This window comes from Heterodontus francisci, chromosome 1, assembly GCF_036365525.1.
Source record: "Heterodontus francisci isolate sHetFra1 chromosome 1, sHetFra1.hap1, whole genome shotgun sequence".
Taxonomy (NCBI): Eukaryota; Metazoa; Chordata; class Chondrichthyes; order Heterodontiformes; family Heterodontidae; genus Heterodontus; species Heterodontus francisci.
Window position 1 is genome coordinate 277,703,906 of NC_090371.1, and position 26,327 is coordinate 277,730,232.

The 26,327-nt window shown below is 42.8% G+C and overlaps 1 protein-coding gene across 6 annotated transcripts in view; it reads left to right on the plus strand.

Annotated features, from left to right (window-relative positions):
- Window positions 1–26,327, plus strand: part of ccser1 (coiled-coil serine-rich protein 1) — a 1,304,709-nt gene that overhangs the window by 1,117,680 nt on the left and 160,702 nt on the right. Inside the window, exon 10 of one of the 6 annotated variants that reach the window (XM_068045965.1) lies at window positions 19,661–19,706. The exons of the other annotated variants lie outside the window; for them this stretch is intronic. Coding sequence (XP_067902066.1) covers window positions 19,661–19,669 — 9 coding nt within the window. The 3' untranslated portion in view covers window positions 19,670–19,706. The remainder of the gene's footprint in view (window positions 1–19,660; window positions 19,707–26,327) is intronic. 6 annotated transcript variants of the gene reach the window in all.

Consider the following 26,327-nt stretch of genomic DNA (forward strand, 5'->3'; position numbering starts at 1 on the left):
TTTTGTATTTGATACTTTGGCCAATAAAGGAAAGCGTTCCATATGCCGCCTTCACCACTTTATCTATCTATCCTGCCCCCTTCAGGGACACGCGGACATGCATTCCAAGGTCTCTCACTTCTTCTACCCCTCTCAATATCCTCCCGTTTATTTTGAAGGAAGTCTTCCCTCTATAGCCAGTGCTAACTACAGATTCAGCATCTCAGCACTCTATTAATTGTTAACCAGATTTCTAGGGCATCTGAGTGGTGGGTACTCAGGATCACATCAAGACACCAGGAAGGAATTGCAGTAATAACTTGTATTTATATAGTGCTTTTAACATACTAAAAATTCCCAAGCCACTGCACAGGATCGTTATCAAACAAAACTTGACTCTGAGCCACATAAGATATTAGTAGAGAAAGAAGTAGAATTTGCAGAATGTCTTAAAGGAGGAGAGAGAGGTAGAGAGCCAGAGAGGTTTAAGGTGAGAGTTTCAGAGCTTAGATTTAGGCAGCTGAAGGCACCAACAACAATGATAAATCAGTGAAAATCTGGCAAGTGGAAGGGGCCGATTTGTGGAGCGCAGTGATCTTAGAGGGTTGTAAAGTTGGAGGAGATTGCGGAGATAAGGAGAGGTGAGGCCATGGAGGAATTTTAAAACCGGGATGAGAATTTTAAAATTGAGGTGCTTCCGGACTGGGAGCCAATGTAGGTCAGTGAGCACAGGAGTGATGGATGAATGGGACTTGGTGTGAGTTAGGATACAAGCATCAGAGTTTAGAATGAGTTCAAGTTTACGGAGGCCATCCAGGAGAACATCAGAAGAGTCAAGACTAGAGGCAACAAAAGTATGGATAAGGGTTTCAGCAGCAGATGTGCTGAGTCAGGGGTGGAAGTAGGTGGTCTTGGTGATGGAGTGGATATGGGTTCAGAAACTCATCTCAGTTAAATAGGATGCCAAACCTAACACCTTTTCTGGAATGAGTGCAACAAGCAGATTTTTTTGGACCAAAAGGGGTTCATTGGACAGTCCTAGAGGCATATGGAGAAGCAAAAACTGGAACTAAATGACAATTTAAATTTATATTGTGCCATTAATATAGAAACCATTCCAAAGGTGCTTAGCAGAGAGTAAGGGAATGGATGCTGAGCCATGAAGGAAGAGGTGAGGAGAAGCTTGTTGAAAAAAGAATTGAGATAGATTTTAAATGTGAAAAGGGAAGTAAAGAGGCAGAGGTTTTTCCAGAGAAAGCAGAGTCAATATCACCAGAGATTCTGACAGCAGGTTGAATGGATGGGTGAAATGGACAAACGTAAGAGGACCATGGAGTGTAGGCAGCTGGCGAAGGTTGCAAAGTTAGGAAGGGGTAAGGTCTTTGTGAGATGAGGATTTTGGCTTGAATGAGTTTGGGACTATAGAGCCATTGCAGATCAGCAAGAATGGGAGAGGTGGGCAAATGGCACCCAAGGTGGCACAAGATATGGCAGCTGAGTTGTAAATAAGTTGGAGTTAGTGCAGGGTTAGAAGATGGGGGCCCAGATAAGAGAACATTGTAGAAATTGAATCTCGAGGTTAAAGCAGACTATCTACATCAAAGGATGAAGGGAATGAAGCTTAGAAGGAAAAACACGGTGAGAGGATTAGAGGAACAGAACTTCTTGGTGGCAGGAAATGACAATGTCCCAATTCCATTGCCTTATAACCTTTCACATTTCTAATATTTGCCAGTTCTGAAGAAGGGTCACTGACCTGAAACGTTAACTTTGCTTCTCTCTCCACAGATGCTGCCAGACCTGCTGAGTATTTCCAGCATTTCTTGTTTTTATTTCAGATTTCCAGCATCCGCAGTATTTTGCTTTTATTTTATGTCATTGTAAGATGGGTGGGGTCAGTTTGAACCTTGGAATTTAATCATTCCAAAAAAATGCAAAAAAGGTGGTGGGTTGTTGGGCAATTACTGGAAGGAAACAAACAGTTTTTGAACTGCCTAAGTAAATATTTGATTAAAACCTCCAGAAGCTGACGTGGAATCAAAGCTGCTGAACATTGAGAATATTTTGTTAATATTCTGGGTGTACCTTATTTGGTCCATATTGTAGCTTGTGCAATTCGACTGTCCAAGCATGTTGTGTAAAAGGAAATAATAAATCCTGCTAAACATTCCTGTCTTCAAAATACTATAAGGTAAGTTTTTGAGCCTGATGCTAATTGCATGAATAAAGTAGATTTCAGACCTTGACAACAAAATCACTCAAACAAATTTCACTTTCTAGTGTCTTTTGTTTTTTTTCCTGGAGTTTAGAAATTCGAATGATAAGTTGAGTTGGTGCAGTCACAATCAATGGAAGTGTAAAAAGGTTTCTCCTCTTGTCACCTTTGATTTGTTTGCCATTCACCTTAACTTGGTGTCCTCTGGTTCTCAAAGCTTCAGCCAATGGGAATAGTTTCTCCCTATATACTCTGTCCAGACAGCTCATGATTTTGAACAGCTGTATAAAATCTCCTCTCAACCTTCTCTTCTCTAAGGAGAACAACCCCAGTTTCTCCAATCAATCCTCGTAAATGAAGTCCCTCATCTTTGGAACCATCCTTGTGAATATTTTCTGCACTCTGTCTTATGCCTTCACATCCTTTTAAAGTCTGGTGCCCAGAATTGGACACAAATTCCAGTTGGGTAGGAGGAGAAGAGAGAACAGAGGAAGAGGGAAGAGAGGAAGGCGGAAGAGAGAGAGTGGAAGTGGGGCAGGAGGAGAGAGAGGGGTGGACGAGGAAAGGAGTGTGTAGCAGAAGGAGAAGATAGGGAGGGAGGGTGGAGGAGGAGAGAAAGGAAGAGGGAGCAGAGGAGGGGAGGGGGAAGGAGGAAGAAAGAGAGATAGGATGGGGGGCAGAGGAGAGAGGGGGAGGAGAAGGAAAAAGATAGAGAGCGAGGAGAGCGAGGCGGGGGGGGAGAGATCGGGAGATGAAAGAAGTGTTTAGTCAAGATGCTGCAGCCATCATGATGTGGGGGCAGGCTTGATTGACCAGCTAGTCTTTTCCTACCCTTCATATGTTCATATATGTTGTTGCTGGGCACTGTAGAAAATGTTGCATCCTTGTCTTTTACCATGACTTGTATTTGAATGAAGTGAATATTGTTTTGGAAGTGGTCGATTGAATGGGAGGCAGGAGTAAAATGTGTGCTCACTGAGCTCGAACGAGATTTCTTATAGTCTTTGTGAGTGCAAGAGATGATAAGTTGAGTGCCTCGCACTCTGAAGACTGGAGGAATCATCCATGCTTTAAAAACGATTTCTCACTACGTAGACTTCATCATATTGATGTTACTGAATGAGATGTGCGGACTGGTTATTAAAAATAGTGGTCATGAAGCAATTTGTCACTGACAAACACAAAAATCAGTTTAAGGTAAACCTAATGCTGAATACTTATTTACTCTGTGCTTGTGTTTACCATTCCTGATTTCCAATATATTGCCTGACTGAGATATGAGCATTGTTGGTGATTACTGAAGTAAACTAGATTACACTGATCTTCCAAGAAAATGACTATTATTTATCTTATTGCACCTCTTGGCAGTACCTTTGGATGTTTTTCTGTGCTAGAAGTGCTATGTCAGCAGAAAAGGAGAGAAAGACTTGCATCTCTATAGCACCTTTCACAACCTCAGGCAATTGCAAAGCACTTTACAATTAACAAAGTTCTTTTGAAGTGTAGTCACTGTTGTAATGTTGGAAACACGGCAGCCAATTTGCACACAGCAAACTCCCACAAACAGCAGTGAGATGAATGATCAGAGCATCTGTTTTACCTGTTGGTCAAGGAATAAACACTGGCGAGGATACCAGGAGAACTCCACTGCTGTTCTTTATGGGATTTTATGTCAAAATTGGTGCTTTTGCTGATCAGGTGATGACCTAGCTGATTTACCATTCGGCTGGGAATTATTTCACATGATAACAGCATTGCATGGGCAAGCACAAGATCATTTATTTTCAACCGTCAGCAAACATGGAATGAGAAGGTCAGGCTAATTACTTTCACAGCCTATAAACACATTGCTTTACCTGTGTCAGCTTGCTCCAGTCAGTAGTGCTCTCATTTCTAAGTCAGAAGGTTGTGGGTCGCCCCATCCATGGTGGGTTTTGGACTCGACCGGCCAAATGCCTTCCTTCTGTGCTGTAACCATTCTATGATTCTATAATATAATCCAGCTTGAAACTTCTGTACAGCATGAAATGAATAGCATGCTACTCAGATTTATGTTTCAGATGAGACCATATTTGCCAATCCAATTTTGCAAATAATATTCATGAAACAGTAGTTGCCAATATTGCATTGCTGTAAGTTAATTTTCTTGTAATTATGGGAAGAAATTAAAATTCAAAGACTCAACTTTTCTGGCAGTCTACAATTCCCTGGCTATTCAAAGTGATATCTGTCCATGGCCTCAATACTGGGAAGTTCTCCCAATGTTGATTTACATCTGGCCAATATTTATCTCTCCCGCAGCATCACTAAAAGCAGATTATCTGGTCATTATCATGTAGCTGTTTGAGGGACCTTAATGTGCGGAAATTGGCTGCCTTGTTTCCTACATTATCACAGTGATCACTTTTCAGTAAGTACTTCATTGTCTATAAAGCACTTTGTGAATATGCTCCGATTGTGAAAGGCACGACAGAAAGTTTCTGACTCAGAAGTTTATGGATTCACGTCATGCTATAGAGACTTCACACTATTGAGGCTAATACTCCACTGCAGTACTGAGAGCTGCAAGGCTGAAAGTGCTGTCTTTCAGATGTGACATTAAACTGAGTCTCTGCCTGCCCTCTCAGATGTAAAAAAAAATCCCATGATATTATTGAGAAGAAGAGCAGAGGAGTTCTACCAGGTTTCCTGGCAAATATTTATCTTTAAATCAATATTACTAAAACACTGGAACATATTTTTCTCTTAGCAGCAAATGAATAGTGCCAGCGATTCATTTCATTTGTCCGCAGACTTTCCATCAGATTTTGCACTGAAACTTACGGTGAATAGAGAGCCATTTCAGTTCAGCAAATTCTACAGAGGATCTGGGACCCGTAGAAACAGGGAAACAATGGTGCAATTTCTTAACCAATCAGATTGAAGAATTGTCAATGGGAAACACGGGGCGGAATCGCATCAGGCTCGCAGAGGCGGGACCGAGAGCAAAATTTGAGAATAGTGTGACGGCTGGTTCCGCAACGCGTTCCCGTCTCCAACTGATCTTGCTGGAGTTGGGGTCAATGCGGCAGTGACTACCCAGCAGCATTAGGTGGCCAATTACGCCAGTTAAGGGACCAATTGAGAGCAAGTTCCTGACGCCGCTGGGACCTTCTCAACGTCGGACAGGCCCACCACTGAGGCCAGAACCTGGCAGATACATGGAGGTTACCTTCCAGTGGCAGGCCAGGTGGACCATCAGCAACACCTCTCATTTCCCCCACATCACGGAGCCACTGGGGTGAGAAGGCTGCAGCCATGGCCACAAACAATCCTGTGGAACCCTTCCACAATGATGGCCTGGCAGCTGTGGCTTCACAGAGTGCCCTACCCTGCCTCAGCAGTGCCCACCTCTCCCAGTGGGGCTGCCGGCCGTCCAGAGCTTTGGTCCCTCTGATTGCGTCACCTACCTCAGGAACCTGTTCACCAACCTTAATTGGATGGCAAACGCAGAGGCGGTCTCATAATTGGCCACCTCCCATAGGATGATGTTGCTGTGTGACCAGCTAACACTAGTGGGGTTTGGACCTGCTTTTGGTCCAGACGGCAGAATAATTTCAAAGCTGCTGATATTCCGCCCACAGAGTCTGAACCAGGAACTGTCAGTTAGAAGAGCTAATTCAATTTCAAATCATGTAGAGAAAGTGAAATAAAGAGAAAGAGAAAAAGATGGGATTGAGAGAGATAAAAAGACAGGAAGAAAAAGATACATTTTATTTATTTATTTAAATGTCCTATAATAATTCAAATCTGAAGGAATGAGATTCCACACTTGTAAAAGTAAATTTTCAGTGCCAGAGAGATTGTTTGGCAGTAATTAAGACTTATCACACCATTAAAAATTTGCTGAAATTGGAATTGGCACGCCCTAATATTTTCTGGTGAGTTTAATGGGTATCGATCACTTAAATACAGCAACTTCACACCGCTGCATGCGTTACAATGCCAAATTTCTTGACGCGATACCTTTATGGCAAAGCTTCTGGAGGAGGTGGATAACTCTGACAGCAGCTTCCCAATTTCCACGTTTAACTTCGCATGTGCAGTCACTAGAAGTTGCTGTCCGATTTATACTTCAATAACAGTGAGTGCTGTTAGTCTCACTAATATTTGGACAGCAAAATCCAGCCCATTGTGCTCCTGCAAGTTCCCCTCCAAGTCACACACTGTCCTGATTATAACACTGATCTTTCACTGTTGCTGAGCTAAAATCCTGGAACTCCCTCTCTAACAGCACTGTGGATATACCTACACCACACAGACTACAGCGGTATAAGAAGGCAGCTGTACCACTAACTTCTGCAGGGCAGTTAGGGATAGGCAATAGGTGCTGGCCTTGCAAGTGAAACTCACATCCCATGAATGAATAAAAAACACATACAGCCTCCCTGGGAAATCATTTTGAGGAGGCAAAGAAGGATGATTCTCAGCTCAAAGGAAGAACTGAATTAAAAAGGAAGATCACAGAACTGGACTTGTTTTTGTAGGAGAAAAGATTGAGCTGAGAATTTGAACCTTTGAGAGGAATGGATATATTCGATCATTTAACCTGGCCTATGGGCATAGAACTAGGGGACATTATTGCAAAATGAACAAGTCTGAAGCTGAAAATTGAGAGTAGGAGGAATTTCTTTACCATCTGAGTAGATCTGAGGAAGAAATTGATGTGTGGATGTGCTGTGTTGATTATCATCCTTAAAAACAGCTGGCTGAATATCTGGTTAGAAATAGAGTTCACGGCTTTATGGATAAGTACAGGCAAAAGTGATTGAAAGTTAAGCCACTGGAACCATTGACATGTCATTCTAAAGAAAGACAATAGTTGAATCTGTATAATGTTGGCTGTATGATTAAATAGGTTTTCTGGAATTTTATTTGACCTACATTTGAGGGAAGGAGGGGGAATCTTTATAGAATCTTTCCTCAAGAGAAGAATTTTTTTTTCCGTTTGTGGGATGTGGGCAGCTCTGGCTAGGTCAGCATGTATTGCCCAATCCAAATTGCCCTTGAACTGAGCGGCTTGCTAGGCCATTTCCGAGGGCAGTTAAGAGTCAGCCACATTGCTGTAAAAGTCACAGGGAGGCCAGACCAGGTAAGGACGGCAGATTTCCTTCCCTAAAGGAGATTAGTGAACCGGATGGGTTTTTACAACAGTCGACAATGATTTCGTGGTCACCATTAGACTAGCTTTTAGTTCCAGATTTATTAATTGAATTCAAATTTCACCATCTGCTGTGGTGGGATTCGAACCCATGTCCCCAAAGCATTAACCTAGGTTCTGGATTACTCGTCTAGTGACATTACCACTATACCACCGCTTCCCAAATGTAAAATCATCTAGTTTTTGGCCCATGAAGCATTGACACCCATTCCCACACTGCCCCCTGACTCCCCTTAGGAACCATTAGAAGGCCATTAAGAAACAAACTGATGTCCTGAGCGAGCGAGGGCAGGGAAGCTGTGAGAATTATTTGGTAGGTGCCAACCAGAAAGTTTGAGAACTTCTGACATTCCAAGGTAGGCAGCAGGGATAGGCACCAACATGTAGCCCTACATTCATTTGACAAAATTATTGACTCAGTCACGGACATGGGGGCGATTAATCTGTATATAAAGTGTATAGTCAACCTAATGCCATCAAAGCACAGTCTGATTTAAAACACGTTTCTCCCTCTTTACTGAGTACCTGGCATTGTTTTTGCTTACAAAAGTAGTCTATGTCTGCCGAAGCACTTGATGTAGAGATACAGAGAATCTGGATAGCTATCCATCTGTCAGGAGTGATCTTGATGCCTTTCTCTCCCCTCTTGCTCTCTCCCTCTGTGTCAATCCCTATTCCCCCCCTCTGTGTCCATTTCTCTCCCATCTCTCTCCCCTCTGTGTCCATCTCTCTCCCATCTTTCTCCCCTCTGTGTCCATCTCTCTACCCTCTCTCTCTCCCCACCGTCTCTTCCCTCTGTGTCCGTCCATCCCCCCTCCCCCTCTCTCTCTCCCCTCTCCCTTCTCTCTCGCCCCTCTCTCTCTCCCCTCTCTCTCTCCCCTCTCTCTCTTCCCTCTCTCTCTCCCCTCTCTCTCTCCCCTCTCTCTTTCTCCCCCTCTGTCTCACGCTCTGCTTCTCCCTCTCTCTCTCCTCTCTTTCCCTCTTCTTTCTTTCCCTCTTTCTTGCTCTCCTCCCCTCTCCTTCCTCTCTCTCTCCTTTCTGTCTCTCCTCTCACTCTCTCTCTCTCTGACAGTTGCAGAGAATGGGAACTCTCCCCAGAGCAACTTTGTGACTGGTCAGTTTTTTTAAAAATTCACAGCCTGCAGTTTCACAGCTGACAGGTGCTGGGAGCGGGAACAGCGGCTTCCGAACTTGAGACAAGTTCAGATTTCTTGGCGGGCTTTTTAAAAAAAAATCGGAACCTGCCAAAAACCCTGAACTTGTCCTGAGTTATACTGAGATATACTTGCACTGGAGGCAGTGCAGCGAGGAATTACAAGATTGGTCCCTGGGATGAGGGGGTTTAGATTAGATTAGATTAGAGATACAGCACTGAAACAGGCCCTTCGGCCCACCGAGTCTGTGCCGAACACCCATTTATACTAATCCTACACTAATCCCATATTCCCAACAAACATCCCCACCTGTCCCTATATTTCCCTACCACCTACCTATACTGGTGACAATTTATAATGGCCAATTTATCTGTCAACCTGCAAGTCTTTTGGCTTGTGGGAGGAAACCGGAGCACCCGGAGAAAACCCACGCAGACACAGGGAGAACTTGCAAACTCCACACAGGCAGTACCCGGAATCGAACCCGGGTCCCTGGAGCTGTGAGGCTGCGGTGCTAACCACTGCGCCACTGTGCCGCCCTATGATGAGAAGCTGAGTAAATTGGGCCTAAATTCTCAGGAGTTTAGAAGAATGAGAGGCGATCTAATTGAAACATACAAGATTTGGAAAAAGCTTGACAGGGTCGAAGTTGAGAGATTGTTCCCACTGGTCAGGGATTCTAGAACAGGGGGACACAGTCTCAGGATAAGGGGCCAATCATTCAGAACTGAGATGAGGAGAAATTACTTTGCTCAAAGGGTTGTGAATCTTTAAAATTCTCTATCCTATAAGGTTGTGGATGCTCCATCATTGAATACATTTAAGACTGTTATAGATAGATTTTTGGTCTCTCAGGGAATCATGGGATATGGGGAGTGGGCAGGAAAGTGGAATTGAAGCCCAAGATCAGCCATGATCATATTAAATGGTGGAGCAGGCTTGATGGGCCATATGGTCTACACCTGCTCCTATTTCTTGTGTCCTTGAGTCCGGAAGCTGCTGTTCCCGCTCCCAGCACCTGTCAGCTGTGAAATTTATGGCTGTGAATTTTTTTTAAAGTCGGACTGATCTAGAAAGAAGAAGCCAATGAGAAATTTCTCATCCCTGAAATTACCAGTCAAGGACCTCAAAATTTTTACCACAGGTACTGGTGCCCACGTACGGATACATTGCCTACCCCTGGTAAGCAGATATGAAGATTCAAGTTTTGAGCCCAGCTCTGTGGCAAAGGAGTTGACCTCAACCAGCCAGGGGTTGGCTTGTATAACTGGCTTCATAATCCACAGCATTGAAGGAGAATCGCTGATTCATCCCTGTTTTCCTTCACCCCTCCATTGGCGGCTGTGCCTTCAGCTGCCTAGGTCCTAAGCTTTGAAATTCCTTCCCTAACCTCTCCTCCTTTTAAGATACTTCTTAAATCCTACCTCTTTGACCAAGCTTTTAGTCACCTGTCCTAATATCTCCTTATGTGGCTCAGTGTCAAATCTTGTTGAATAATTCTCCTGTGAAGTGCTTTCGGATGTTTTACTACATTAACGGCACTATGTAAATAGAAGTTGTTGTTGAGAAAGAATTAGCCAAAAGTTCATGTCTATACATATGTATCGGAATACATTGAATGTAGTGGTGAAGTGGTTTACTGAGGCAACAGACATTGCTGTATATGTTTGAGCTTCATGAGAGTCAGATGAAGTAATAATTTGTGCCCAAATCATATGTGGTATAGACCACCTCAATTCATGAATGCCTGTAGATATACAACAACTTGTGTCTTTAATGTGGTAAAAACGTCCCACGCTGCTTCACAGGAGCATCATCAGACACTGACCAACATAAGGAGATATTAGGACAAGAGACCAAAAGCATGGCCAAATAGGTCAATTTTAATGTGCGTTTTAAAGGAGGAAAGGGAGGCAGAGAGGTTAAGGGAGGAAATACCAGAGCTTTAGGGCTGAGGCAGCTGAAGACATGGCTACCAATGGTGGGGAGAAGGATCTCAAAGATGCACAAGAAGTCAGAATTGGAGGAATGCAAAGTTCTTGGATGGTTGCAGGGCTGGAGGAGGTTACAGAAATAGGGATCTCGCTCAATCATTTTACAAAGGTGGTGATGCCATTTTAAAGTATTTGGCTGCACACAAAACAATGAAATAAATAATGCCAAAATGTATCATCACTTATCTTGATGTCAGACAGTGTCATCTTGTTTCTCTCACTTTTCATCAAATCCTTTTTGCTTACATAGTTTACCATTGAAAAAAAATGCAGACAAGAGACAATGATGGGAGTCAGTCTGTGATAGTATCCACTGTACTGCATGCAAATGTGTTGAACACCAAGCAGCTTGTTATTTAAAGGTTACTGTGGCCGTCGCAAATTCTACCTGGCCTGGTAGAATCAAGGCTCTGCTGTTTATTTAACAAATATTGTATAAGGTCAGAGATATAGCAGACTGCATGATAGACTAAATAATCTTATCTTTCTCTTCCCTCTGTTATTCATGGAATTTTTCAGAAATACCCATGAAGAACATATTGACTTTGGGCAAACTGCATTTCATGGTTGCAAAGAATAGCACGGTCCACAGTAAAGAACTTTAACTGATTTGAACTCCACAATATTGAAGCGCATACAAAACCCAAATCCTTACCAGGAATTGTCCAAGCAGATACTTGGCCTGTGGAGATTGAAACATTTGGGGGGATTTTATGTGGGCGACGGGAGCCTTGGTCACCAGCTGATGTGCTAGTGAGAGCCTCGCATCGCCTCCTCTGGGGAAGGCCCACCGCATTACGTGCCAATTAGGCACTGAAGTGGACAGCGGCGGGTCTTCCGCGTGATTAAGGACCCTGGCGACGGAGGTTCTGCCTTCTGAGAGCTGATGGCCAATCAGCGGAGGCGATGGCTGCTGTCGGTACTGGACTCCCCCCGAGGCACTGGAACCAGGCCACAGGTAAGTCACAACAGGAGGGGCTTTGCGAGGTCGGGTTGTAGAGGAGGGGGTGTTGGAGAGGCTGGCAGTAAAGACAGGGAGGCGGCTCTCAGCAGCCCCCCCTCCCACCTTCCCGATTCCCTCGATCAGGCATTGTGCCTTTTAGTGGGATCCCCTCCCCACCCCAGAGTCAACAAGCACCCCGCATGGGTTTGCTTGGTGTGCTCCCTGTGTGGCAACAGGCCTGGCTGCCACTGGGCTAATACCAGCGGAGGGGGGATGAGGCCCTTAATTGGGCATTAATTGCCCACCTAAGAGCATCAATTGGCTGCAGAGTGGGAAGGCCGTCCACGGACATAATTGGGGTGGAGGCGGGTAGGTGACAGCTTACCCCGCGGCCACCATTCCACCCAATTAAATGCTTTTCCTGCCTCCAAACTCGCCATGGGGGAGAGCATAAAATTCCCCCATTATTACTTATTATTGTCTGCAAGTGCATTCATGGAATCTAATTTAGAGAGTAGATTAATTTGGATCGTTATGTCTGCGGCTTTCAAATATCGACACACCAGTGCACCATTCCATACAGTGACAACAAAATGGTTTCTTTCCCTCCCAGTTTATAGGATAGAAATTGTTTTTTTGTTGCACCAGTTTTTCTGACATAAATTGGTATGCTTTGCACCCGTTCTATGAGTGGAAAGGCCTATGCCCAATCTGTGCAGGCATTGGTTGCACTGCTAAATTTGTGGGCTCATTTTTAGATATCCCTGGCAGGCATTTGGCCCCTTGAATATATTAATTTCACGAGTTGAAAGAACCCTTCACAAAATTTGTTATCAGAGAGCGGGGCAGGCTCAGGAGTCTTCTTACTTTTTGATAGTGGTCACGGATATGAACACTATTTTATTTGACCCCACCCCTGCTGCCACTGAGGCAGATTGCCCTAAATTGGTTTTTCCCACCGAGCAAGCTGATTGTGGAGGCACAACCAACCTGTCCCATATATGTAGATCCTCTGCCGATCATCCAGCCTCTTGGTTTGGGTGCACACTACTTGCACAACACCGAGTCTGGTCCCAGACTGATGCCTACCCCTAAAATTCTACTTTTCTCCAACCAAGATGTAAAGAATGTGATTCTACTAGCAATTCTTGTGCAAAGCAAGTCTTGTGCTTTTACAGACCTTGACCGAAGATAAACCATGGCTTTATTCTCATTATGCATTTGGCTGCCTACACTTGCACAGAAGAATTGAAGGCAGTTGCATTTAACTAAAAGCTAAGCATGAAGGTGGGATTTATCTGTCTGTTTCCTGTAACTCCCTGGCAAAAGTGCTTGAGTCTATTGTTACTTTTTGATTGCAGATTTCTGTAGCTGTTTGTGCTATGATTATATTTGTCTTGTCTTTCACTCTTTCAAAAAGCATTGTTCACATCCAAATGATAGCAAAGACCTTTCTTATCCTGACTATCCAGAACTGATTTTAAATATCTGGAAATGCAGTCAATCAGGAAGCTTTTGTTGAATGTATTTTTTCCGAGCTTGCTGTTAAAGATTTTTACAATAACAAGGATGGAGTGATGTGTTAAAAAAGGGATGGAAAATAGTTGCAAGCTGAAACAAGACTTGGCTTGTCACAATGATACTTCCATCACGAAATAACATTAAGAATTGGTTGAATATTGAAGTGCCAGAAAAGATCTAGCAATTTTGTACATGACTGATGACTCATGTAAGCAACAACTCCAGCTCCGATACGTACACATGCTGTGCATTATTAAACGTATTCCTTAACATTTAAGGTTGCATTAACTCTTCTTGTGTCTGCAAAGACAAAATGCAAATCTTTTGCAGGGGAACGATTTAGTTCCAGAGCTCTGTTTTTACTCATGATGTACACAAGGTAATTATGCATAAGCAAGGCCATTCAGCCCATCTAGGTTCATCCATCTGGAAAGTCTCTAAAATGCCTGCATTGTGGCATCCAATTGTTTCTTAAAGGATTGTGTATTTTTTGCTTCCACTATGCAATCTGTATTGATCACTCAGTGGGGGAGAGGAACTTTCTTTGTGTAATTAGTCCTAAATTTGCCTTTTATTGGCTTGAACATGTGATTGCTTGTCTGATTCTTGCATATGTATTTGAAATAATTTTCTGAATTTACCTTTTCCGTACAGCTTGCCATCTCAGATTCCTCTATCTGGTCATCTCTCACTTGCTGCTTTTCAAGGATTAAAAATTCAAGTTCCTTGGTCATTCCTCATAGTATGGAACTCTTTAACACTAGGGAACAATCTCACGTCCCTTCTCTGTACCGGCTCCAATGCTTGAACATTCCCTTGGGTCTAAGTGACCAGAACTGGTACTCAAGGTATGCTCTAACCAGAGCATTGTGCAGGTTGAATGTAATTTCACATTACCTGTGCTCCTCTGCATTGGCTATGAGTTCAGCATTTTCGTGACTTTGGTGAGCGCTTGGCCTTCGTTGGACAGAATCTTTCAGTTTCATCTGAAGCTATTTCAACAACATTTTCCCTCCTTATTTGTGTATGCTTATTTACATTAAATTTTGTCCATCATTTTCTCACATATTCTGTCCAACTCATGTTGTAATTTCTGAGCCATTTCCTCCAAATCTGCTGCCCCTCCTAATTGCCGATTATCTGCAAATTTGAGCAGTTTGCATTGAGTTTCTGAATCCAAATCGTTAGAAAGAGAAGTGATCCCAACACCAAACTCTGAGGCATCTCCTCAATACTCCCCACAACCCTGATGTAACATTTCTACCAAATATTGTGCCCATTTTTTCTATTCTTGAGCCAAAGTCTTATCCATTCCCAGGATTTAACCTGAATCCCCACAGCTTTGAGTTTAACTAATATACTTTCTTGTGGAATTTGATGCTCAGTATGTCCAGCAAATGCTTTTCATCCTTGGGAAAAAAGGCTTTTTTGTGGAATGTTGGTATTTATTGCAAGGGGAATCGAGTATAAAAGTAGGGATGATCAACTGCAGCTGTACAGGATCTTGGTGAGACCACATCCGGAGTACTGTGTACAGTTTTGGTCTCCTTATTTGAAAAAGGATATAATTGCATTAGAAGTAGTTCGGAGAAGGTTCACTCAACTAATTCAGGCGATGAAGGGCTTATCTTATGAAGAAAGGTTGAACAGGTTGGGCCTATACCCATTGGAGTTTAGAAGAACGAGAGGTGATCTTATTGAAACATACAAGATCCTGAAGGGACTTGATGGAGTGGATAGCAGAAGGATGTTTCCTTTTGTGGGGGAAACTAGAACTAGGGGACACAGGTTAAGAATAAGAGGTCTCCCTTTTAAGATGGAGATGCGGAGAATTTTTTTTTTTCAAAGGGTCGTTAGTCTGTGGAATTCTCTCCCCAGAAAGCAGTGGAGGCTGGGTCATTGAATTTATTCAAAGCTGAGTTAGATAGATTCTTGATAGACACGGGAGTCAAGGGTTATGGGGGGGCAGACAGGAAAGTGGAGTTCAGACCACAACCAGATCAACCATGAGCTTATCGAATGGCGGAGCAGGCTCGAAAGGCCGAATGGCCTAGTTCTGTTCCTATGTTCCTACATTCCAGAGTACACTTGGGATGGAAGTTCCTATGAAAAGTTAAGGAGATTGGCCAAACAAGTTTGTAAGTGTGGTTTATACCATGACTTTTCATGTTTACTCAACATAGACTGGCTTGATGGCAAATGGGCCTTTTCCAGTTTGTCACTTTTGTATTTTTGGAGAACCCTGTTTCTATCTATCTAGGATTTCTGTCTGGGAAGAAATTGTCTTGTGTGAATAAAAATCATCCATCTCTGCCTGCAACTGTAGTCCCTCATCTCACTTAGGAGGTTGCTTTGAATAAAATGTTTGCTTTAAGCAATGTAATCTTCTTCCCATGTAGGGTAGGAATCTAGGAAAAGAGCCAAAGCTCAATCTGTACCAAATTAATCTTCACATTTGAGAAGTTGCGCATAATAGTGAACTACTGAAGCTCCCTAGAATAGAGAAGGCTAAGAGGTATTTAAAATCATGAAGGGTTTAGAAATAGTAAATAAAGTGAAACTGTTTCCAGTGGCTAAAGGGTCGATAACCAAAAGGCACAGATTTAAGGTGATTGGCAAAAGAACCAGAGGTGACATGAGGAACAAGTCATTTATGCAAAAGTAGTTAGGATTTGGAATGCAGTGCCTGATAGGGTGGTGGGAACAGATTCTATAGTAGCCTTTAAAAGGGAATTGGATAAATACTTAAAGAAGAAAAAATTGCAGATATATCGGAAAAGAGTAATGGAACAGGACTTACTGGATTGATCTTCAAAAGAGCTGGTGCAGACTTGATGGGCTGTATGGCCTCCTTCTGTGAAGGGCTCCAGATTCATTCTTCTTGCTTAAAACTTAAAAAACCGACCACTAAGAATACTGTAATATGGACATGCCTCAGGTGCATTGATGAACAGTCTAAATTTTCTGATTGTCCTCTCTTGCACTGCTCTGTTTATGTGCACGAACATACAGCAGGACATTTACCCATGACTTGACAGTACAATTAGCGCATGGGCTTGAATAGGCAAGTATTTGTACTGGTGACTTTAATATTTTTGATATTTGTTGATTTAATAAGATTGTGTTGGAAAGAGAAGAAGCTAATAGTCTTCAGACTGTAAGCGTTATGTGGCGTACTGTGAAAACCTGTGCTTCTGCATAGTTCATGAAGAATTATCACTTCCGTATCTATATGAAGTTTTACACAAAGACTAAAATAATTATTAGATGTTTTGTACTAAAACAGTTTTCTGTTTAGTAAGGACATTTTGATAAATTAACTGGAATTATAGCATGTCCTTTTAAAAGGTCAGTGCCATTCCATGCAAATATCATGAATCATCTAATTTCAGTGCTCACAAAAAACCGAATGGCTCATTTGCGAAATCATGGCAAGAGCTTACTTAAATCGCAGGAGCGCTAGTTTATCTTGGCATTGGAGACTGTTAACCTAAAATTGACCATCAGACAGAAGAAAAGTCAGAAGATGAAAATAATCTATTGAAGCTCATCCTTCTGATACCCTACCCTTTACAAAGACAGATTTAATTATAGGTTGACATCCTTCCATCTACGAAAGATGATGGACACAGAGCAAACAATCCATGTAGGTGGGGTGTCTTCTCTTGGTGCACCTTTGCTGATGGCTGTGAAGGGCAATCCTTGAGAGGCAGGTTCTGCCACAAGTGCTGCACCTCAAGCTGCCAAGTGACGCTGTGAGTTGTTGTTTTTGACATTGGCGCCTGTTGCCAACCTGCTGGAGCAACTGGTCGTCTTGGTAGTGCACACCAGTCCACAGGATGTGTCACCATTTCCCTCTTTCGGCAGCTAGTGACTCCCAGGGCGATAGTCAACATTTAGGGCCTCCATGTCACGCTTGCAAGCAACCTTTGGTCATTTGGCCCCGGCTACCTCACCATACAGAAGGTCCTTGGTAAGCAGCCATCTTCCATCCTGCGGACGTGTCCGATGCACTGACGTAACCTCTGTTTGATTAGTGCCAACACACTTGGGAGCTCTGCCTTTGAAAGGAGTGCCACATTTGTGATTTTGCCCTGCCAGGATATACCCATAATGCGCAGAACAGCAAAGATGGAAATTACTGAGCTTCTTTTCTTGGTAGCTGTAAGTCACCCTTATTTCACAGTCATACAGCAAGGTGTTGAGAACCCAGGCTTTATAAACCAATAGCTAAGGCTCAGCTTGGTGTTATCCCATGCGCGTTTTGCAAGTCGACCAAAGGTGGTAGCTGCTTTCCCTATTCATGTATTGAGCTCTGCATCAAAAGACAAATTGTCTGTCACTGTGGACCCAAGGTAACAGAATTTGCCAACCACTTCCAGTGGTTAGATCCAATTATAAATGTAGGCATAAGGGAGGTGAATTTGATCTTCGCCAGCAGTGTGAAACAAGCTCACAGTGAATGGACAGGCAATTTTTCACTGTGCCTGAACTTCTTTTCATCAAAGTTCACTGAACAATAGTTCAGATTCCGTTTTCTTCTTGTCTCACTGTCACTCGGAGCCTGTTTTGAACTGCTGGTACAGACCAATTTCACCCCCAAAAATCTTACAAAGGCAAAAGGTTGACACAAAAATGTAACAATAGTAAACAAGGTTTTGTACACAAGTGTTCGGAGACTCAAGATATTTTTTTAATAAGGTATAGGTTTATGGCAAAATAGAAGAACTTACTGCAATTTGAAAGCAGAGATGTAGAATTATTGGAGCTTAGGAGTTTCTCGTCAGTACAAGCTCGGCAGCTGCGCACTACAGTGCCACTACTGATGAGACAGTGTAATTACAAGGTGGCAAGCTTGTGCAGGGAGTTACCATTGTAAGAGTGTATGTAGGAAGTAAGGGAAGAATGCTCAAAGGTAAAGAGCAGGATTTTCTAGCGGACCTCAGGACCCCGGCGTCAGGGCCAAATAGGGGTTCCGAGACCCCACTTGCCGGCAGCGAGACCGACACCGCGATATTCCTGGAGGTGGCCATTCCTGCCAGTGGCCCCCTCTTTGGGGGATAGCGCCCCCAGCTCTGATGAACCCCGGACTACCGCAGAGAGGCCGCCTCCATTAAGCTGGACGGGGGTGGGGGGAGGGGCCGCTCCGCTGCTGCAAAATGACAGCAAGCTGGTAAAATCCACCCTAATTGGGGCCTTAATTATATAAATTGGCTGCCCACCTCCGTGGTTCAGTGAGCCGATCTGCTTTCCTGCCCCCCCACACCCCCTTGGAAAATTCCCCAGTGGCAGGACTGCATTGGGAGCCATCCCCCAGCAGCTCTCCGCCATTTTACTGGCCCTCCCCTGCCTCCAAGCATGGAACCGCAGAACCTGGAAAATTCAGCCCAGAATTTCCAATGTATTATAAATTATAATTCAACAATTACAACAATAACAACTTGTATTTATATAGCGCCTTTAACATAGTAAAACATCGCAAGCTGCTTCACAGGAGTGATTATCAAACAAAATTTGACATCAAGCCACATAAGGAGATATTGGGACAGGTGACTAAAAGCTAAAAGAGGTAGATTTTAAGATGTGTCTTAAAAGAGGAAAGGGAGGTAAGGAGGCGGAGAGGTTTAGGGAAGGAATTCCAGAGCTTAGAGGCTAGACAGCTGAAGATATGGCCATGAATGGTGGAGTACTGAAAATTGGGAATGCAGAGATCTCAAAGAGTTTTGGGGCTGGAAGAGATTACAGAGATAGGGAGGGGCAAGGCCATGGAGTGATTCGAATGCAAGGATGAGAATTTTAAAATTGACACGTTGCCAGGCCGGGAGCCAATGTAGGTCAGTCAACACATGGTTAAACCTCCTCCAGCTAGTTTGTTCACACTGTAGAGTGTTGCAGAACAGTGTGAGTGATCCTAGGCTTCAGTTTGGGTGCTAGCTAATACTCGTTGATCACATGATTGGGGTTGTTCAAAGGAAAGGATTTGTTTGAGCTAACATGGATGATATAAATAAAAGATAATAGCCTTCCTTACTCTTGGTGCTACACTCTATTAAGGTCGAGGTGACCTGAACTGAAAGTGTTCCTTCTGGTTGTATTCTGAATGCACTGCTTCTAAAGCTACTTCAGTTAATAAATCACCTAGCCCATGTAAGGCGTGATATATTTCCTCAGTTATATCTAGTCAGAGATTTGTGTCAAATAGCTCGGGGAACCTTTACATGAAAGTCTTGATTTTATGGTCCCTAACAGCACCCAGATCACTACTGGAGTTATTTTGAATTGCTGTGATTTGTAGCGCATTGGGTGCTCTCAAAAGTATGTACTGCAGGCTCAAAGGAATTGGAAATATTCAGCTGCTTGAGGGTGACATGTGTTGTTGTGCCAATGTGTACTGTGTGGTAAGCTGCCTTTTCTGGTGGTGTTTAATCGTGCTGAAAGCCTTTTGTTTCTGCTTTGCTGTACACTTAATGCATCTTTTCATTTCAAGTAAGGCAATATTGCATTTGTTTTGTTTTTACTGATCATTTAAGTTAATTGTTGTTTTTCTGTTTAGTTTGATTTATCTTTACCATGTTTTGTGTGTCTCATTTTGCTTTTCTTTTGTTCCTTTTGTTTTTCCACCCATTTCATCTCATTCCACATTCGTTGCTGCAGCTAGGGTAATCATTACAACAGTCTGAAGGAACCCGCAGGTCTCCAGGTATGGTACAAGCTCAAGTGCAATCAATTAACCTTTTGCCAGCAGCCCATATTGTTTATTGAATGATTTTCATTACAACACTGATTTTTCTCTCGCAGACCTATTTACAAATCTTTTGTCCTTAGCAATGTTTTGGCGTGTTTATATTGTATTCTGTTTCACCATCAGCTGTAATGTCTTACACAGAATTTTACAGGCGCAGAAACAGGTCATAGGTCGATCTTTATGCTCCACATGAAGCTCCTTCCCCCCCTTCCTTTTACCCTATCAACATATCCTTCTATTCCTTTCTACCTCATGTACTTATTTAGGTTCACCTTAAGTGCAATAGACTGCATTTCTCTCTCAATAGAATCCTGCACTTGCATATCTAAGACCATTGTACGTTGGTGCGGGTGGCATTGCCAGGTATATGTTAATTGTAGGCATAATTACTGCCCAAAGGATAATGACTTGGAGTTGCCCCTTGGGCACAACCAATTAACCTCTAGACTTGACTATTCCATTCCTGACTGGCCTTCTACATTCCACTCTCTGTAAACTTGAGGTCATCCAAACCTCTGATGATTGTGTTTTAACTTGCACCAAGTCTCGTTCACCCATGAGGTCACCGTTTGCTGACCTACCTTCGCTCCCGGTTACACAACACCTCGAATTTAAAATCCTCATCCTTGTTTCCAAATCCTTCCAACACCTCGCCCTCCCTATCTCTGTAATCTCCTCCAGCCCTCCAACCCTCTAAGATATCTGCACTCCTCTAATTCTGGTATTTTGAGAATCCATGATTTTAAGCACTCCACCATTGACAGCCGTGCCTTCAGCTGCCCTGGCGCTAAGCTCTGAATTGTCTTCCTAAACCTCTCCACCTCATCAATTCCTGATTGCAATGGAGGTTGCAGTCTGTGGGGACCTCAACCCTTTGGAGGAGTGTAGACTAACTGACAGCGACTTCTGGATTTCCATGTTATTCTGCATGTATCTGAACTCCTGACGTTGCTGTCAGTTTCAGTAGAGTAATGACAGTGAACACTGACAGTTTTGCTGCCGTAGCCACATTAAAATATAGATATCAGGTGGGGTATATCACAGATGACTGCTGCAATACTGCCTGTTATGCGCCCAGCCCATTATTCGAATCTATTGAAAGCAATGAAATTTAATATCGGGTGGGGCGTATAATATGCGCCCAGTTCGATACCACCCAATTCTACTCTTAAATATTGGGTGGCTATTCAGTCATGGGCATTACAGCTAAACCCAAACCTATCTTGCTCAACGTCCACACATGCACAGTTCCAGCAGGAGTGAATAGATCATGAAGAAGAAGAGAAGTGTCTGTTGTCTTCTCTGCCTGGCCCAGGGATACTGGGATGAACTATAGTCCTTTCACTTACACACTGACTGACTTATCAACTGCATCAACACAGACGGGAGACTGAATGCAGAACCTTCCTGATCCATGTTTCTCAGTTACCTTAGCAGAACCACATCAGGAGGCAGAAATACATTGTTAATACAGATTCTTTTAAATACATGAATAAAACATAAAGATGCATCAATTATTTTTGAAAGCAATAATTAGTCTCTAAGCAAATGTGGACACCTCCAGCCAAAAGATGGAGAATGGTATTAATGAGAATGCATTCATATAACAGTAATATCATACTTTATTAAATCATATTACTTATCTTGAATATATGTCAAATTATGCATAATTATGGAAGTAAAGATTATACTTGCAAAAATATTCTACAGATAACTGAATTGTTGGCACAATTTAATTTTAGTGAGAATGTCAAAAGGTTGAGAAATTTTGAAGGAAGGCAAAATATCCTTTGAAATGATGACTAAAATAGCTGCCCCAATGCTGTCTCCATCTCTGAAGATATAAAAAGTTTTCAGTGTTGAATGTTAGAAGCATTACTCATGGCTCACAATAAGGATACCAAAGAAGACTTTGATCGGCTTATCTCAAGACGACAACTGGGTGCTCAGTCATGTGATTTTATTGGCAACTTTTGCTGGATATCAGGTTGCTTATTGGGCCTGACCATAGAGGGGGTATGGCACAGTGGGACATTAATGTGTGTGTCTTATTTAGAAGCATAGTTGCAGTTAGCTTTGTTGAACAGTTTTATATTTCCTGCATCTTTTAAGGGATATTGATTGCCATTGCATTTGCCATCTTTGTTACTATATTGAGTTCTTATGCATATCACAAAAAAATTTTTGATTGAATTAGCATTCCAGAGTTGCATTTATTAATTCTCCAGAGCAACCACAGTTCATGGGACAAATATTTATTCTCACGCATAGCCTTTTTAGCATTTCAAAACATCTTCGAAAATAATTAAAGAGGTCGTTGAAGGCTATTTAGGAATAGTGGTTAGAAAATGGCACCAGGCATTGGATTGAATTTGTGCTGGCATTCTCCCGCCTGTCTGCCGTAACTTTGTCTGATGAGTCACGGACACCCCCTGGGAAAATGGCTTAAGTGGCACCCGCGCCATTTACTCCGTAGGCTTTTCTGCCTAAAATATGGCAGGTGATCGGGCATCCTTTGTGGAAACTCACCCCCATAATTCATAATGGACCATTGCAAGTGTGAGTGTTTTATGTCTAGTTGTGATGATAAACATGAGTCGCACTGTCATCAACCCCACATATTATGAATGAGGGTGAATGCAGATGTTAAGTTTGACTTTCCAGTGTCTGAAATTTCAATTCACCTTTTCAGGTGACTATGATGATAGGGAAAGCAGCTTTATTACTAGAGTCTTGGATGCACACTTTGTGCTGGATTTAATGGGGTCCCCCGGAGACAGGCTAGGAGGCGGGTGTCTCATAGAATTGTGATGGGAGTCAGGGAGCCAACAACGGCCTTCCCGCCCAGTGGCCAATTGAGGCCTTTAAGAGGCCTATTTTCAGCCACTTAAGGGCCTCTTCCCGCCACTCACCCCCCCCCCCCTCCCCCACCACTGCTGACATTAAGCCAGCATTGTTGGGTTGGGGGGTGGGGGCAGGCTTCTGCCACATCGGGGCGTCGTCCAGTAAAATGAGGCGACCTCCTCCGTAAGCAATCATTGGCCTATGGAGGGCCCCCAGCAGAAAACAACTCACCTTCCTGAAACCCCCACCCCCGTGCACTCAACACCCACTCTCCCTCTCCCTATCGCTGGGGCCTGCCGGACTGGCCCTGGTAACCTTGCCTCACTTACTGGGTCTCCAGCACTGGACCTGCTCTCACTGCTTCTGTAGTACCAACTGAGGCCACAGCTCCCGGTGCCGCTGCCAATACGACTGAGCTGGCTGGCTCTGATTGGTTGGCAGCTCTTAGAGGCAGAATCCCGTCCTTAAAGGAATGGGGTCCCCCGTACTGGGCACTTAATTGGCCAGGCATTGTTAAATAGAGCTAAGGGGCTCCGAATGGCCGAGGCACGGTTCCCACTGCTTTTTGGCCTGGCGTTTTATATGTTTCAATGAGATCCTTTCTGATTCTTTTAACGTCCAGAGAATATAGGCCTATTCTACTCAATAGGCTGCCTGAAGGCAGCCCTCTCATCCCAGGAATCTATCTAGTGAAACTTTGTTGCACTCCGTCTAAAGTAAGTACATCTTTCTTTATGTAAGGAGAGCAAAACTGTACATGGGGATCCATGCTCTTCCTGATATATATTAATGACCTAAACCTTAGTGTACAGGGCACAATTTCAACATTTGCAAATGATACGAAACTTGGAATCATTGTGAACTGTGAGGAGGATAGCATAGATTTTCAAAAGGACATGGACAAGTTGGTGGAATGGGCAGACAAATAGCAGATGAAGCTCAATGCGGGGAAATGTGAAGTGATACATTTTGGTAGGAAGAACGTGGAGGGACAATATAAAATAAAGGGCAAGACTCTAAAGGGGGTGCAGGAGCAGACGGCCCTAGGTATATATGTGCCTAAGTCATTGAAGGTAGCCGGACAGGTTAGAACCATAGAAAAGTTATGGCACAGAAAGATGCCATTTAGCCCATTGTGTCTGTGCCAGTTGAGAGAGCAGGTAATAAAGCATACAGTATCTTATGCTTTATTAATAGGGGCATAGAGTACAAAAACAAGGAGGTTATGTTGAATTTGTATAAGACACTAATTCAGCCTCAGCTGGAGGATGGCTTTCAGTTCTGGGCACCGCACTTTAGGAAAGATCTGAAGGTATTGGAGCGAGTGCAGAAAAGGTTCATGATAATGGTTCCAGGGATGAGGAACTGCAGTTATGCAGATAGATTGGAGAAGTTGGGACTGTTTTCCTTAGAGGAGAGAAGGCTGAGAGGAGATTTGATGGAGGTATTCAAAATCATGAGGTGTCTGCACAGAGTAGATAGAGGGAAACTGTTCCCACTCATGAAAGGATCAAGATGAGAGGACACAGATTTAAGTAATTGGTAAAAGAAACAAAGGCAACTTGAGGAAAAGAAAAATTACGCAGTGAGTGATTAAGATCGGGAATGCACCGCCTGAGAGTGTGGTGCAGGCAGGTTCAATCAAGGCATTCAAGAGGGAATTAGACTGTTATCTGAAAAGGAAGAATGTAAAGGGTTATGGGGAGAAGGCGGAGGAATGGGACTAGGTGAATTGCTCATTCGGAGAGCTGGTGCAGACACGATGGGCCGAAGGGCCCTCCTTCTGTGCTTTAACAATTATGTGATTCTGTGACTCCAGTGTACTGAAGGAGTGCTGCACTGTCGGAGGTACCATCTTTCAGATGAAACTTTAAACCGAGATCCCGTCTGCCCTTTCATAAAAGATCCCATAGCATTATTTTTAGCTGGGGAGTTACCAAGGGTGTCCTGGCCAATATTTATCCCGAAACAAACACCATTTAAGAAAAAACAGATTATCTAGTCATTTAATTAATTGTTGTTTGTGCAACTATGGTGTATCCAAATTTGCTATCACATTTCCTAAATTACAACAGTATTTCAAAAAGTGCTTCATTGGCTGTAAAGCGCTATATAAATGCAAGTTTTTCCTTCTTTCAGGCTTGCCTTTTTTTTTTCTTGCTAAGCAGCCATTTTTTCCACATTGCCTGTTTTCAATTATAACATAATCTCTATTAACTTTGAAAAGCATTTAATAGAAATAATATTGCATGTGGTATAATTAAGAGATTAATCATACGGTGGTCTAAGTAATGTTTCTATTGAGCCATTCCTCCACATGCTTAGTTTTTTTTACTGCAGAATGCACACTGACTTTCATCAAAGAGTCTATTTCCAATTTTGCTATTAAATCATCTTAATGATCATTTCCCAGAATATTAAGCAATCGCTTCTTTTGTAGGACTTTATACAAAGATGTAAAGACCCATTACAGGGAGAATTACTGGAATCATGGAGAACTGGAGGGATTTATTTTCAATACCACACACACCATGCTGATGTCTTTATGCCTGCCGCAGTCTAATGATCAGAATAATCTGTAAGGAAAATACAGAATGAGGGATAAATATTGACTGAATAAAGAATCTTGTGGAAATTGATGAAGGTTACAAGGAAACAAAAATGAGCGAGGAGCGAAAGTCTACAAAAATTGGTTCAGGATACCTGAAGCCGACATTAGAAGAGATAAAAGGACAATTTGCAGGCAGATAGGAAGTAAGAAAGAAAGACTTGCATTTATATAGTGCCTTTCATGACCTCAGGACACTTCAAAGCGCTTCACAACCAATGAAGTACTTTTGAAGTGTAGTCCCTGTTGCAATATAGGAAATGCAATTTAGTAGCAGCAGGAATCCAAATGGATGTTTCATCATTACAGATGGAGTGTTAAAGGAAAGCAATTGCTCAAAGGGTTGAGTAGGAAGAGAGGATCATAGATTTGCAGATGTATGAAATAGACTTTTCACATCAATCTTCGAGAATAAAGTATCAAGAATTGGCAGATGCATTAAATGGATTCTTCACGAATGAATAGTCTGTGGTTAAAGTCAAAATCCAGCCATTTTGGCTCAGGAAATTATAACATACATAAAGATTGATAAAGCAAGGAGAAAGCACTTGTCTTTATCGAGCACCCTATCATGTTCCAAGCACCTCAAAGGCTTCACAGATATTTAATTACCCTGAAGTGCAGTCGCTGTTATATGGACAGAATAGGAGTCAGGAGGTGAGTTTCTCTTCACTGAATTCCCACCCTCTGATCTGCTCTTGTGGTCACAGTATTTATGTGGCTGATCCAGTTAATTTTCTGATTCATGCTGACCCCCAGGATGTTTGTGAAATATTCAACAATGTTCATGGCTGTTGACCTCCTGACAGTCTAGGTTTCAAGATCGGATTAACAGCACATATGAAATTTATATACCCGAGAGTTTCAGTCAGGGAAACTGATATTTGAGATCGTAACGATTTCATAGAAGCAAACTGTGATGGAGTAAAATATTAGAAATAGAAATAAGTATGAATAATTGGTTGGTTGCACGTATTGGTAAGAGATGAACCTTACACACACTGAACAGAGTTATGGACACTATTGAAACCCCTGGAATGAAGCATTGGTCACACGATGATTGTATTAAGACCTGTCCATTACCTTTTATTTTTGTCTCTGTTGTTAGACTTTTAAATTGGAAA